General features: G+C 38.6%; 1 protein-coding gene and 1 pseudogene across 1 annotated transcript; one reads left to right on the top strand and one right to left on the bottom strand.

Moving 5' to 3' along the window:
* Positions 1-1,633: 1,633 nt before the first annotated feature.
* Positions 1,634-6,337, bottom strand: TTC32 (tetratricopeptide repeat domain 32). Its single transcript, XM_063078998.1, has 3 exons — positions 6,089-6,337; positions 2,561-2,727; positions 1,634-1,808 (listed from the first exon to the last, which is right to left on the bottom strand). The coding sequence occupies exons 1-3, from the start codon at positions 6,238-6,240 to the stop codon at positions 1,669-1,671; spliced, it is 459 nt and encodes a 152-aa protein (XP_062935068.1). The 5' UTR covers positions 6,241-6,337; the 3' UTR covers positions 1,634-1,668.
* Positions 6,338-10,141: 3,804 nt separating this feature from the next.
* On the top strand, positions 10,142-15,312 carry LOC134362468 (probable ATP-dependent RNA helicase DDX52; annotated as a pseudogene).
* The last annotated feature ends 1,553 nt before the right edge of the window (positions 15,313-16,865 follow it).

Genomic DNA, 16,865 nt, shown 5'->3' on the forward strand with positions numbered 1-16,865 from the left:
TTAAAAGGGATTTTTCTACATTTTCATGCAATTTCATGATTTTTTTAAAAGACATTTCCAACAAATGGAAAGATAAATCATATTGGAAAATATGAATAATTCCAGAAATATAGAGGTTTTTTTGCTTCTAGGCCATCAAACTTAACTTCCTCTTAATATTTATTCACCTGCAGCCCAAACCTCCACGTATTTATGAACTACAAACAGGGCAATTATTTTTTCTGCTTCATGAGATCACTTTTACTCAAAAAACTTCTTAGGGCTGCTGATGGCGACTGCATCTGAGAAGGCCCACAGGAGTCACTTTGCACCTTCGTCTGGAGACATCTGACAAACACACTCCTTTCTCCTGATTTGAGGAATTTCCACTCCAAAACAGGTTTTCAACAGCAGTAATAAACTAATTTGGGGGATCCCGACATGCAGGGTACCTTTCAAAGCCAAACTACAACAATAAGAAACTAAAAACTGCAGATGGACATTGCTGGCTTGGGTTTCTTTTCCCTTCACATTCCTCCCAGTTCTTGATAGCCTGATCAGGGCCTAATCATTTACTGGCAGCACCCAAATAAAATCAGTTTTTTAAAGCTTTATATTTACGAAGTGCTTTTTGTCAGTTCCTCACCTCTCTATCTGCCCCCATCTCAGACCTATATATAAATGGTTTGAACAGTACTTGGTTTCTATTAAGTATTCAGTAAATGTTGATGATGAGAATAATTATTGTCATTATCCAGAGACAGAAAACTATGTTCAATATTTAAATCTTAACCTATCTTATCAATGATTTCTACAGAAAATCGAGTGTAAGTTGAATTGTTTCAAATTGCTCTCCTGTAGGACATGTGTTTATTTTTAAGCCCAAATGTTATGTGTCTCTAGCTTAGCTATATAAAGTAGCTTTACCCTCAAAGCAAAAGCTATGAGGAGAAAATGGGCAGGAGACTATTCAAGACTAAAAGAACTCAAAGAGATACAATGAGAAATGCAGTAAAGCTTGATTGGCTCTATATCCAGAAATAAAAATCTATACATTTTGGAAATAACTGGGGAAATTTGAATATGGCTGGATATGGACGGCATTATAGAATTATTTTTATTAGGTGTTATGATGGTATTGTGGCTATAAAAGAGAATGTCCTTATTCCTATATGATGCAGCTGAAATATTTAGGGGTGATATATTGTGTTATCTGCACCTTATCTTCAAACAGTTCAGCAAAAAATTATATATTTAAATATTTAAAAAAGCAAATGTGGCACAATGTTAACAGCTCATGAATCTAAGTGAACACTTTATAGACCTTTATTGTATTATACAGTCACTGTTCTGCAGATGTAAAATTTTTTAAATAAAATGTTGGAAATAAAAAAAGTAAAAAAGAAAATAGTTTTACTGAAAAAAAATCTCCCTTTTTAAAAAATATTTTACTGTAATACTATACACTTACACATTGATATTACTCATTTACACTTTATAAAAAGCATACTTATTCAACATAAATCATTTCTCCACCTGAAATTAACTACCTTAAATACATTAAACTTTCATTACTAAAGCATAAATATCTTTATCTTAAATATAAATCAACAGCTCAATATCTATTTTAAATTAGAGACAGTTAGATGCAGATGTAAAAATCATGAGTTACTATTTCAATTAAAAATTTCAATAATTTTTTTCAATATTTCTTCTTTGTTTTTCTTCTTTGTCTAGAATAGTCTGTTTTAAGCTCAAAGCAGCATCTTGAAATCCAGGATTTAAATCTAATACCTTCTTGAAATCTTCCAAAGCATCATCAAAATATCCTGTACCAGAACCCCCCCAAAAAAAGAGAAAAAAAGATGAGTGTTTCTATGTATTATTCATAGCAAAGTTTGAATACACATACTTTTGCTTTTATATTTATGAGCTTTCAACCACTTCTAGTGAAGGATTTTTTTTTTCTCTTAACAACCATATAGGGATGTGTACGTCAAAGTAATTTTGTGTGCCCTTATGAAACAATACACCTAAAATTAGCTATGAATTTATTTATAAGTAACATCAAACATCAAAAGTAACAGGTAAGTACATAAAACATCATAAAATTTCAACAAGACTATATCACCTGTTTTCATGACTGCAGAAAAATTAACAGAAAATTAATTTTCTTTTTTACACTTTAAATGAGAAACAGTATCTACTGTCCCTTTAATGCAAGGATCTAAAACCTCTTCATTTCCTATTGTCTCATGTGTCTTCAAAGATTTTAACTCAGAAAAGTTTCACAGGTGATCAACAGCAATACCTTTGTTTTGCAGTTGGGAATGCACAAACAAAAGGTAATGGGATCGCCCCCACTCCTGCGCCCAGGTCCAATTCCCACCCCAGTGCTCTGCTGTGATCTATAATGCCTGTCGAAAGCCCAAAATAAACAGGTATACTTCCTTTGTTCTGAGCTCTAAACCTAAATTTCACATGACTTTAAAACTTGATGATGACCACATTAGTTTTTCATCATTTGTAAGCTCTGAAATAAAAGAGTATAGTCAATGACAAAAGAAAAAAAAATTCTTACCCAGCCTATACAGTATCAACCCTCTGTTGTAATACGGAACTTCAAAATTGGGTTGGACTTCTATGGCTGATGTGTAGTCCTCCATGGCTTCATAAAAATCAACCCTGAAGTACTTGATTTGCCCCCTGTTGTTATATGCAGTAGCCAAATCCTCAGGGCTGCATTTGCTTTAAACAGAAAGTTCACGTTAAAAACACCGTGTTACCAAATTCCTCTTGTTTCTCCTTTCATTCTCTTTTGGGTATTGTCAAACTTCACAGCCTATATATAGCATGCAGTATCTACACTGAAAACCAAACTGAAGAAACAAAGTGCAAATACCAGAGGTCTTCAAAAAGTTCATGGAAAGACTGTACTATCTTTTAATTCTGTTTCTGCACAAACTTTTTAAAGTACCCTCGTAAATAAAGAAGTGGCATCAATTTTTGCTTAACCCTGTTATATGCTTTGGTAGGGTTGTCACACCACAATGTCAAGCTGAAAAGAATATTGTTTACAGTGTGTTCAAAGCCTCTGTTCATTGCCAACTTGTTTTGCTGAATACAACATTTAAATGATTGTTCATTTCCTAAGCACACACCAGCAGGGCAAAGAAGACAGATCAGATACATGCTGAGCAAGAAGGGAAAACCAGCCCAAAGTTCAAGTTTGCTACGGACATGTCACAAAGTGCATAGTCAATTTTATTCTCAAATTGATAGTGGCCTTAAAACAATGAGATTTAAAATTATTTTCTACCAATAATGAAAAACAAGTTAACTCTAGGTGAAAACTTAACATGCTGATCTCTGGGAAGTGCTCTCAGAATACAATTGCCCTCCCTCCAGCCTTAACCAGGATCCTCCCCAACACCAGGCCAGCTTCCTGCTAGGAAGGCTGTCTCTTTTGGTCCCCTCAGAGCTCTGGTCCTCTTTGGATGTCCTGTATGCAGAATCAGCTGTGCATTTGAGGGCTCCAGAGGCCTCCCAAAGAGCTTAAGTGAGCAGATTTTCCTGTAAGGGATTGGACACCCAACAGCTCTGATCAACCACCAGCTCGACAGGTCACAGCCTCCGACTGCCCTGAACATTTCTCTGCACAGGACAAATCATTGCACAGCGGACATTAGAGACTCTACTCTGAGTCACAGACAATTCTGTTTTCCTCTGTACTTTTCCAAAGTGATTCTCAAATTTGAACCAAATGGAGAAGATACAGGTTCAACTTATCTGTCATTTCTGTTATACCACATAATGCAAAGTATAGTCCTCAGAAAATATTTGTGACTGCAGTCAGTGTTATTAAAAGCTACTTCTCTTAACATCTTGAAACTTGAGATCTCAGACAGGGACTGTAACTACTGCTGCAATAAAAGGTATGCACAGCCCTCAAGTCCAAGTTTGCTAACAATGGAGAGAAACTGCTGCAATTTTAGATAATTTCTGTTCTGTGAGCCATGTCACAGAGAGACTGGGTACAAAGACACCTCTGGATGCCACCAGCGCCGCTGTTCGAACCTAGGGAACAAGAGCGCACACTCCCTTCATCTATCTCTGTTACGACACTAGTTGAACTGCTGCCCAGTAGAGGATGTGAAGAAAAATGCAGCCTCAGGACACCAGTAAGGTTTTAGTCATTAAGTATGAAGCTTCATAACTTTGTTATAAATTCTTATTTTCAGATGATCAGAGAATGTTAGATTTAGAATTAGATCTCATTACAACAAATTCTAAAAGCCGACTTTTTATGTGAAAATTGTGTTTCATACTTTAAAGAAATGGGCTAACAGTTGAAGCTGAATTTTTTTGTAATATTGAGATTACTGTAATGACAGTACCTCTTGGAATAGAATTTAACCAGTGGATTGAAGGCTCATTTACAGATGAGAAACAAAGGCTGAGAAAAGGTGCTTGGTAGGTGGCTGAGCCAAGACTGGAATTCAGGCACAGTGAACTCCCTTCTACTTCACCATGGCAGATTTTCTTTCCCATGCTGGTAAGGGGCAGAAATTACATTTGCTATAGACACTGTGTCCTTAAGCTAAGATGTGCAAGGGAGGAAGAAGACTAGACAGCATCAATATACCTATTGCTGATGAATACTTTCGAAAACCTACTAGGTAAGTCTATTCTTGGAGCTTGAAAAAGGATGGAAAACTAAGTTTTCTACGTTTACTAATCTTTTGGGGCGTGGTAGGTGGGGATGGTGGTACCATCTTATTGCCTATTTGCAAACTTCTATTAACTATTATTCTAGTGTATTATTGAAATGAGAAAGCAATCTTATCTTTCTGTTTAATTCCATATGAGTCTAACAAACAGAATAAGAATCTGGTCCATGGTATTTAGTTAAGTCTCATACAAAAAACAAGCTGGCATCCTGTCAAGAAAAATCAAATTCTTGAGAGGACAGGAGAGTGGTGGGTGCAGATTACTCACCACTATCAAAAAAGCTGTTCAACCAACCTCTCTGTTCTTTCTTTTCTCATCCTGGCCCACTCGACACCGTCAAAAAGCACAGTAAAGGCAAAACTTGGAATAACAGCAAATGCCACACATCCAGCCATAAACCACAAAGATACTTTCGACAGCAGAGATTAGCAGGTGAGGTGCTAACATCCTCAGGGACAGACAAATTAACATGATATGCTTCTTGGTGGAAGTATGCATCCCCACCTTCAAGTACAAGGGTACTTCAAAAAGATCATGGAAAGATTCGTGTTGTCTTTCAATTCTATTTTTCCACAAACCTTCTGAAGTACTCTCCTATTCTTGCCATAACATTGAGTCGGAATTGAATCAAGCCTCAAGATTTAACCACCAGTTCACAAGCAATATAGGAGATAGATAACCATAAATGACATCAGAGATGCATTCAGGAAACCCAAAATATGGAAACTCTCAAGACACACAAATCGGTTTCCTCAACAAATACACTGCGAGAAAAAAATAAGTAAGAAAGGAACCTTAAAGATTAAGAGACCTGGTATGTATCCAGACTTGAAGCAACTGCTGAAAACAAAGCAACCAAATAACAACAACGAAACACCATAGTGGTCAATCAGGGAAGTTCCAACACTGACTGGATATTCGATATTAAGGAATTATGTGACAGTAATGACATTATGACTATACAGCATGGATGAGTGGTGTCCGGGTGAACGGACGGTGCTTAAGCCGAGCGATGAACTCCTGGAGGTTCATCATACTCTTGTCCATACACAGTATTTAAATGCTTTTCATAACAAATGAAAAACAAAGCAAAAAGCCCCTGCCACGACGTGTGGTTGGAGTCACGATACTAAGTTCTGCCCGGCCCTGTCACCCTCCCCTCCCCGGGAATACCCGCCTGTTACCACGACAAGTGGAAAAGCCCCACTCGCTCTAAGTCTGTGGACCGGACCGTGAGTGACGTGGAAGGGGGGACACCAGGGGCACAGGCTACGGCCCGCGCCGATGGACAGCACAGGGGTCCGCTCTTGGACGCTCCCCTCCCCTGCCCGCACCCACTCCGGAAGCAGCAGCCGCCCCCACGTCTCGCGATAGTTACCTCGCGGGACTCGAGCCGGCTGCGGCCGCACAGGCGCACTGGCGAATGTAAGCGGTGTACAAGCTCTCGGCTTCCACGTACTCTCCCTTTTTGAAATGAGCCTGGGCGACCGCTAGGGTTGTGTGATCTTCTTGCCCCTGCTGCCCTTCCATAGCGGTCGAAAGCCAAGGTTTCGGTGTCGAATGGGGTGGATATCTGAGGGATGACAGGCAGCACCACAAAGCCACTTCTGCTCCCCGGAACTTTTAACAGCGAAACCTTGGCTCTACGGGAGGGGAAGTTTGTGCCTTCCGCGGACCCGTCGTCTCGCGAGATAACCAGTGGGACGATGGCGCAGCGCACGGGATCTCCGAAGGAGCTTGCAAGGGGCCCTGCGAAATGCCCTTTTGTCTCGTCTACCGGAAGACCAGCGGACCCGTGGACCCAAACTGGTTTCCAAGTCCTTTGTGTGATGTCGCGAGGCGCTTACCCTTCGTTACAAAGAGTTGGAGGCGGACTGTGCGGGAAATAGACGAAGTCGGGGTTTGTTTTATGAATGGCTGATTGGCCTGAGAGCTTTTTGTAGCTCCGCTCCGGTTCAGCGTCCCCGCTTAGTAGAACACCGCGTTTTGGATGCTCTGAGTAGCCTGTGGTTATCTGAGACACTGTGTGTTAAAATCACAGGAGCTTTGTTGATCCACGGCCCAGAGTCCGAATTCAAACTCTACCATTTATTGCCTCCAAGACCCCAGATGTCGAACTTCTCAACCTTTTTGGCCCTCTGGAATTGTGTAAGGATTAATTTAATAGTATAGTGTGTCAGAAGTCTTTGGTCTTTGATGCTAGTTTACATTCCATGGCTGTTTATGCCAAAGAAAAACCCAAATAGCAATTTATTAAGTACATTACGTTTAGTTCAAGTTAAAAGTATATAATAAGCTTTGCTAAGCACGCTGCATTACATGTCTGCTGTGTGTCTTCTCGGGGTCCCTCAATTCTGTTTTACTTCCCAAACTGCTGAGTGCCTTTCAGTCAGAAAAAGAGAAGATGAAAATATATTTGGAGATGATATTTGCATGAAACAGCCTCAAGACGTAAATTGTATGTTTTTTCTATTGCTTTTATTAGATTTTTTACTTCATTTACCCAACTGAAAAATCCAAATAAAAGTGCATTAATGCTAAATAAAAGCCCATTAGTGGAAATTAAAAGACTGCAAGACTCCAAAAATAAACTTGTATTTTCTGGTGTAAGAAAATGGACAAATTAATAAACAGACAACCCAGAAACAAGCCCCAAATAGGCTTTATTTTTTTAGTCATTTAACATACATGGAGAAAGGGCAGATTATCCCAATGAGTGCTATTAGGAGAATTACTTAACCATCTGAGGAAAAATATATTTAAGTATTTCAGATCCCAACTGACACAATACTCTTATTCCAGATGAATTTAAAAGTTAAATATAAAAAAAATTAAGACTCCAAAAAAAGATGGAGAATGAAACATAGATATTTAGAGGCAGGCCTTACTGAGCGTAAAAAGGAAGGAAAAAAAATTATAAAGCATCTGATAAAATTAACTATAAAAATAAAAGGCAGAGAGGAAAGAAATTTGCAACTTGCAAAACAATTGCCATCTTTAACATATACAGCACTTTCTGCACAACATGTATTTATTGAGCATCTACTATGTGCCAGACACAGTTTAAAAACTGGGAGTAGAACAGTGAACAAAAGGAAGTCCCTGCCCTCTGAGCTTACAGCCTATAGCAAAGACACACAATTTTAAAAATCAGATTGTGATTGATGCCATAGAGAAAAATAAAACAGTACAGGGGATAAGGAAGAGGTCATTTCTATTTCATATAGAATGGATGGAGAAGACTTCAAGAGAAAGGTGACATCTAAGTAAAAACCTAAAGCAAGTAAGGAAGCAAGCCATACTGAAAGAGAAAATAGCAAGGGTAAAAGCCATGAGGTAAAAGAAGGTTTGATTTGCTCAAGGAATAATGAATAGTAAAGATATTAGTGTGTTTAACACCCAGTGAACTAAGAGAAAGAGAATATGTAATGAAAGTTGTGAATTGTGGGGGGCAGCAAGGAGGCCTAGATAGTAGTAAGTTTCTTAACCTTTTTTGTGCCATGACCCCTTTGGCAGTTGGGGAAGCCTTTGGCTCCTTCTCAATTTTTTAAGTGCATTTAAAATGTAGGATTACAAAAGAAAATAAACATATAAAAACACAGTTGTGGAAATATGGACAGATTTTTCAAGTAGTAACATTTGCTTTTTTATTAACACATTATCAAGATAGAGTGGCAAACCCAAAACTAGCAGAAGAGGAAGATAATAAAGATTAGAACAGAGGTAAATAAAAGAGAACAGAAAAAAAAAAAATCAACAAAACCAAAAGTTGGTTCTTCAAAAAGATCAACAAAAATTAGTAAAGCTTTAGCTAAATCAACTAAAAATTTAAAAAAGAAGACTTAAATTACTAAAAACAAGTGAAATTAGGGACATTACTACCAATTCTACAGAAATAAAAAGGATTATAAAAGAGTACTATAAACAATTATATACGAAAAAATTGGATAACCTAGATGAAGTGGGAAAATTCCTAGACAAAGAAAACCTGCCAAGATTGAATCATGAAGAAATAGAAAATCTGACTAGACCTATAACTAGAAAGGAGATTGAGTCAGTAATAAAAAAAATTTTTTAAATTAACACCTCCTCACAAAGAAAATCCCTGGACCTGATGGCTTCATTGATGAAATCTATCAAACATTTAAGAAAAAAAACAACACCAATCCTTCTTAAGCTCTTCCAAAAAATTGAAAAAGGGGAAACATTTTCTAACTCATTCCATAGGGCCAGCCTTACCCTGATACCAAAACTAGAGAAAGACACTAGAAGAAAACTATAGACCAATATCCTTTATGACATTGCTGCAAAAATCCTCAGCAAAATACTGTCAAATGAAATTCAGCAGTATGTTCCAAGGATTATACCATGTGGGATATATTCCTGGAATGCAAGGATGATTCAACGTGTGAAAATCAATGTAATACATCACACTAACAGGATGAAGGAAAAAACTGCAAGATCATCTCAGTTGATGTAGAAAAAGCATTTGACAAAGTCCTTTCATGATAAAGACACTCAGCAAGCTAGAAATAGAACAAATCTACCTCAACGTAATAAAAGCCATATATGAAAAACCCATAGTGAACATCATACTCAGTGGCAAAAGACTGAAAGCTTTCCCTCTAAAACCAGGAAGAAGGCAAGAGTGCTCACTTTCACTACCTCTATTCAACAAAGCACTGGAAGTTCTAGCCAGAGCCGGTAGGTAAGAAAAAATAAATAAAAGGCATACAAAATGGAAAGGAAGAAGTAGAAATCTCTGGTTAAAAATTATACTCTCGTATGTAAATAACACTAAAGGTTGCACCCCCCCCAAAAAAATTAGAGCTAATAAATTCAGCAAAGCAGCAGGATACAAAATCAACACACAAAAACCAGTTGCATTTTTATACACTAAAAATGAACAATCTAAAAAAATTAAGAAAACAATTTACAATAGCATCAAAAAGAATAAAATACAAGACTTGAATAAATAGAAAGACATCCCATGCTCATGAATTGAAAGACTTAATACTGTTAAAATGTCAATACTATCCAAAGCAATCTACAGTTTAATGGAATCCCTATCAAAATCCCAATGATGTCATTGCAGAAATAGAAAAATCCATCTTAAAATTCACATGGGAAGAGGCAGGGCAAGATGGTGGACTAGAGGTGCCAAGGGCATGTTCCTCTCTCAGAAAAGAACCAGAGCAACTAACAGCTAAGTATTGACAGGAGCATCTGTGGGAGAGCATAGGAGTACAGCAGGAGACTAGTGAGATCCCTGTGGAGCATGAAAGCCCAGGATGGCAGCATAGAGAGGAGAGGAAGGCATATGACCTCAGCCACCATGTATCCAACACTGGTATTGGTGCAGGAGAAATTTTCCCTTGCCACAAAAAACTAGGCAGAGGACCCACACCAACCCCAAGTCTCACCACAGAGGATGGCAGATCCTTTGCAGGACAAGCCCAGAGCCAAGTGTAGGGAGCAGCCTAGAATGTATGCACTGCATCACTCTAGAACAGGAGCACAAACTGTGCACTCCCCACCGCCCACCCTCATGAGCAAAGCTGATGTAGGATGGCACCATCTTGAAACCAGAGTCGTTGCCAGCAGCAAGCCCTGCCCTGGAGTCAGTAGTCATGAAGTTTCCCCAGCTTTAAGGCTCTGCCCTCATCTCAGTGCACACAGAAGGCAACAATGCCCTGATCCTGATGGCTTGTATGAAGCCTGGGCTCATAACAACTGTGACTCTAATTCTGCCATCTGGAAAGCCAATCCTAGACTGCTGAACTAATGCACTCCCCTATCCCCAGCTGGAGGTCAGACAGGCAGACCTGCCACAAACAAACTACTCCCCATTCCTCTCCCTAACCCCCAGTCCCACCAGCTGACTAAATTGTGTGCATCTGAGCCCCCAACCCAAAGAAAAACAACTCATGGGTCACTGCCCTAATGAATATACTCATAGGCCAGTGAAAATAAAGTGCACCTGCACCCTCCCAGAGAAGTGGCCAGGTGGTTCCATCCTGAACGTTCCCACCTAGCAGCCTTGCCAACAGTCCCAGAAGCAGCCTCATAGTATGGGGCCCCTCACTGCGGGCCTGCCTAGCAGCTCTGCCTACCATCCAGGAAGTGACTGTACAAGCTCCCTCAAAGAGGCCTGACTATTGGCCTCACTCACTCCTGAGAAGTGGCTCAGGAACTCCGTTCTTTGGCAGACCAGCTCCCAAACTGCCAAGGGAAGTACAATCTTAAATCTGGCCCCAAGAAGTAGCACCGTAGAAGGACCATCAGCAGACCTGCACTCAGCTACCCAAGCCCCTTGCTCCGAGAAACAACTCAGCTGTCATTCCCCTGGACGATCCACCCCTGAGTCTTTGAGCCATTACACCCACATGCATCCAAGTGAGAAACAGCTTGGCTGACACGCCCCTGGTGGAACAGAGAAGCAGCACAGAGACCCTGCAACTGGAAAGCAAGTCTCAGAGACCCTGCAACTGGAAAACAAGTCTCAGAGACCCTGAAATAGCATATGCATGCACCCCCAGCCTAAGAATCAATGCAGAAACCACATCCCAGTGAACCAGCTCCCAAGATGACACAGGATGCATTTGCAGACCCCCTGCTTGTGAACCAACCCAGTGATCACTTCCCCAGCAAAGCTGTGCCGCCACAAACCTCCAAAGGGTAGGTCACAAGTCACTCACAGACATAGTGAAAGTGGATTACAGCTGAAGGGACTACAGACTCTACACTTCCACATCCTTCCTGAAAAAAGCCATTGCAGTCTACCCAATCAACACCCTAGGATACATTTGCAGGTGAAAGTCTTTCCCCCATGCAAGCCACTCTACAAATTTCAAAGAGATGACTATTCCACCAAATGCACAGATATCAACACTGAAAAACAAGGTAACATGACAGCACCAAAAAAAAACAAAATAATGCTCAAAGAATCAAAAATTGCCAAGTTGCCTGAAAAGGATTTCAGATTAATTATCTTAAGGAAACTCACTAAGAAACGAGAATACAGACAAATAGTTCACCAAAATCAGAAAAACAATTCACAATCTGAATGAGAAATTCAACAAAGATAAAGATATCACTAAAAAATCAAACAGAAATCTTAGAATTGAAGAATTCATTGAATGAAATGAAAATACATCTGAGAGTATAAACAGATGAGATCAAGCAGAAGAAAAAAATTCTGATCTTGAAGACATCAGTTTTGAAATAACACAGGAAGACAAAAATAAAAAATAAAGCTTGCAATATGTATGGCATACTATTAAGCACACAGATGTTTGAATTATGGGCATTCCAGGAGAAGAAAACAAAAAGATGTTGAAAATCTGTTTAATAAAATAATATCTGAAAACTTCCTTAGTCTTGAGAAAGATATGAACATCCAAATCCTGGAAAAAGGATCTAAAGGTCTCCAAATAGATTCAACTCAAACAGGTCATCTCAAAGACACATTGTAGTCCAACTATCCAAAGTTAAAGACAAAGAGAGAATTCTAAAAACAGCAACAGAAAAATGTCAAGTCACGTATAAGGTAATCCTCATTAGACTAACAGTAGACTTTGCAGCAGAAACAATATATGCCAGGAGAGAATGGGACTGAGAGAAAAGTACTGAAAGAAAAAACTCCCAGCCAAGAATACACCCAGCAAAGCTAATCTTCAGAAATGAAAGAGAAATAAAGTCTTTCTCAGACAAGCAAAAATTAAGGGAATTTATCACCACCAGACTGGCTTTACAAGAAAAGCTCAGGGGAGCCCTACATCTATAAGAGAGAGAATAATAACAACCATCATGAAAGCACCTGAACATATAAAATTTACAGGAAGAACAGATACACAAGCTAGAAAGAGAAAGGAACCAAACTTTTTCAATACAGAAAACCACCAAACCACAAGGATAAACAATAAGAGAGGAAGAAAGGAACAAAAGATGTACAAAACAATCAGAAAACAACCAACAAAATGACAGATGTAAGACCTCACATATCAATAAAAACCTTGAATGTAAACAGATTAAATGACCCAATTAAAAGACATAGACTGGGTGAATGGATTTTTTTAAAAAAAGACTCATTCATGTGCTGCCTACAAGAAACACACCTTACCTACAGAGATACACATAGACTGAAAGTGAAAGGATGGAAAAAGATATTCTATGCAAATGGAAGACAGAATTGAGCACAAGTAGCAATACTTATATCAAATAAAATAGACTTTAAATCAAAACCCATACTAAGAGACAAAAAGGGCACTATATAATGATAAAGGGATAAATACAGCAAGAAGATATAAAATTATAAAAATATATGCACCTAATACCAGAACACCCAGAGATATATAAAGCAAATATTGCAGATTTAAAGGGATAGACACCAAAGCAATAATAGTTGGGGACTTTAATACTCCACTCTCAGCGTTTGACAGAACATTGAGACAGAAAATCAATAAGGAAACATTGTATTTAAATGGCACCATAGACCAGATGGATCTAACAGGCATATACAGAGCATTTTATCCAACAGCTGCAGAATACACATTCTTTTTATCAGCACATGGAACACTCTTCAGAACTAACCATATGTTAGACCACAAATTAAGTCTCAACAAGTTCAGAAAAATCAAAATCATGTCAAGCATTTTTTCTGACCACAATGGAATAAAACTAGAAATCAATAACAAGAGGAACTTGCGAAATTACACAAATACATGGAAATTAAAGAACATGCTCTTGAATGACCAATGGGTCAAAGAAGAGATTAAGAGTGGGGCAGCAAATCTTTCTGGGTAAAGATAGATGTCCACAATCTCTTTTGCAGGCTTGGCACAGGGGCCAAATTCAATGTGAGATGCTTCTCTGCAAATGCAGCCCAATTCCAGGTAGGAAAAAGGAAATATGACTTAGATTCTTCAGAGGTGCTGCCAGGACTGGATTGCCTTGGAAACAAGTCTGTGCCATGTGAGTATGGAGCATTTCAAACACATCAGGAGCTCCAAAAGGAAGAGAAAAAAGAAGAGAGCTTAACTGAAAGGAAGAGGGAGCAGAACAAGAAAAACAGGAAAAAGAAGACTTCAGAAATTACTTCTCAAGAAGAAGGTACTACTATACAATGGATATCATCTATGGAAGTAAAAATTGAAGATAAAAAAGTTAAAGGAGAAAATAAACTAACTTCAGGAAAGTTGGAACATCTCAGAAAGGAAAAGATAAACTTCTTCCATAATAAACACAAAATTCACATCCAAGGAACTGATCTTTCTGATCCAATTGCTACATTTCAGTAACTTGACCGGGAATATAAAATCAATTCTTGACTGTTTCAGAACATTCTAGATGCAGGCTTCCAAATGCTTACGCCAATCCAAATCCAAACCATTCCAGTTATGTGGCATGGTTTGGAGTTTCTGGCTTCTGCTTCTACCAGATCTGGAAAACCTTTTGCTTTTAACATTCCTATTTTAATGCAGCTGAAAACAACTCATAGATAAGGGCTTCAAAGCCCTGATTGTATCCCCAGCATGAGAACTTGCCAGCCAGATTCACCAAGAGTTAGTAAAAATCTCTTGAGGGAACGGGATTCAGGATACACATGATTCACAAAGCAGTAGTGGCAGCCAAGAAATTTGGATGTAAGTCATCTAAGAAGTTTGGTACTCTTGTGACTACTACAAAACGACCTATGTATTTATTACAGCAAGATCCACCAGGAATAGACCTAACAAGTATTGAAAGGCTGGTAGTAGATGAGTCAGACAAACTGTTTGAAGATAGAAAACTGGGTTCGGAGACCAGCTGGCTTCCATTTTCCTGGCCTGCACATCCCACAAGGTCAGAAGAGCTATGTTCAATGCAACTTTTGCATATGATGTTGAACAGTGGTGCAAACTCAACCTGGAAAATGTCATTACTGTATCCATTGGAGAAAGAAATTCTGGTGTAGAGACTGTAGAACAAGAACTTTTCTTTGTTGGGTCTGAGACTAGAAAACTTTCGGCCGTGAGAGAACTTGTTTAAAAGAGTTTCAATCCACCTGTTCTTGTTTTTGTTCAGTCAATTTAAAGGGCTAAAGAACTTTTTCATGAGCTTTTATATGAAGGTAGTATTGTAGATGTTATTTATGGAGACAGAACACAGTAATAGATAACACAGCCCACAGTTTCAGAGCAGGAAAAATCTGGGTTTTTATTTGTACAGCCTTACTAGCAAGATGGATTGATTTTAAAGGCATAAACTTGGCAATCAACTATGGCTTTCCAACCAGCTCAGTGGAATATGTCCATGGGATAGGTTGAACTGGAAGAGCAGGGTATAAGGGAAAAGCTGTTACATTTTTCATTAAAGATGAAAAACCATTATTAAGAAGTGTAGCCAATGTTATATCGCAGGCTGGTTGTCCTCTACCAGAATACATGAAAGGTTTCCAAAAACTACTAAGCAAACAACAGAAAAAGATCATTAAGAAACCATTGGAAATGGGAAAGCATTAGCACAACTCCAAAATATTTCTTAGAAAAAGTTAAGAATAAATGGAAAAAGGTCACTGGTCAGAACAGCAAGAAGAAAGTAGCTCTTGAAGACAAAAGTTAAAAACAGACTTTTTGAAAGACTATCCCAGAAATGTAATTTTACTATCCCAGTGTGAATGTTGTGGCTTCAAAATATACTACAAAGCCAATAGTAATCAAGACAGCAAAGTACTTGCACAAAAAACACATAGACCAATGGAACAGAATAGAGAATTCAGAAACAAATCCACGTACCTACAGCCAACCGATTTTTGACAAAGGAGCCAAGAACGTACATTGGGGAAAGGATGGTCCCTTCAATAAATGGTGCTGGTGAGCTGGCCAGTTAGCTCACTCAGTTAGAGCACGGTACTGCTAACACTAAGGACAAGGGGTCAGATACCAGTACCAGCCAGCTGCCAAAAAAAACCCCAACAGAAATAAAGGTAAACAGCTACCAAAAAATAAAAGGTACTGTGAAAACTAGATATCCATATGCAGAAGAATCTAAATCTCTATCTCTCACCATATACTAAAATCAACTCAAAATGGATTAAAGATTTTAATGTAAGACCCGAAACTATAACACTTCTAGAAGAAAATATAGGGACATACTTCAGGACATAGGACTGGGCAAAGATTTTTATTAATAATAGTTCTGAAGGACAGGGAATAAAAGCAAAAACTAACAAATGGGATTACAACAAACTAAAAAGCATCTGCAAAGCAAATGAAACAATCAACACAGTGAAAAGATAACCTCCAAGATGACAGAAAGTATTTGCAACCTATGCATCTGACAAGAATATACAAATAACTCAACTTGATAGTTAAAAAAAAAATTTAAAAATAGGCATATAAACTGAATAGACATTTTCAAAACCACAATGAGATATCATCAGCCCAGTTAGAATGACTATTATCAAAAGGCAGTAAATAGCAAATGCTGGCAAGGATGCAGAGAAAGGGGAACGCTTTTTTTTTTTTTTTTTTTTTTGTCTTTTTCGTGACTGGCACTCAGCCAGTGAGTGCACCGGCCATACCTATATAGGATCCGAACCCACGGTGGGAGCGTCGCCGCGCTCCCAGCGCCGCACTCTCCTGAGTGTGCCACGGGCTCGGCCTGAAAGGGGAACTCTTATACACTGTTGGTGGGAATGTAAATTAGTACAGCCATTATGGAAAACAATATGGAGATTTCTCAAACAACTACAGATAGAACTACCATATGATCCAACAATCCAACTACTGGGTACACATCCAAAGGAATGGAAATCAACAAGTTGAAGGGAATATATGTACTCCCATGTTTATCACAGCTCTATTCACCATAGCCAAGAGTTGGAACCAACCTAAATGTCTTTCAATGGATGACTGGGTAAAGAAATGGAATATTACTAACAATGGAATACTCGCAATACACAATAGAATGAACTCAACCATAAAAAGGAATGAAGTTCTGTCATTTGCAGCAACGTGGATGAGCTTGGAGAAAATTATGTTAAGTGAAATAAGCAAGGCACAGGAAGAGAAATACCACATGTGGAAGCTAAAAAAGTTGATCTCATAAAAGTAGAAAGAATAGTGGTTACTAAAGACTGGTGGAGGGAAGAGGGAGAGAGGGATAGGGAAAGG

This window comes from Cynocephalus volans, chromosome 14 (genome assembly GCF_027409185.1).
Source record: "Cynocephalus volans isolate mCynVol1 chromosome 14, mCynVol1.pri, whole genome shotgun sequence".
Taxonomy (NCBI): domain Eukaryota; kingdom Metazoa; phylum Chordata; class Mammalia; order Dermoptera; family Cynocephalidae; genus Cynocephalus; species Cynocephalus volans.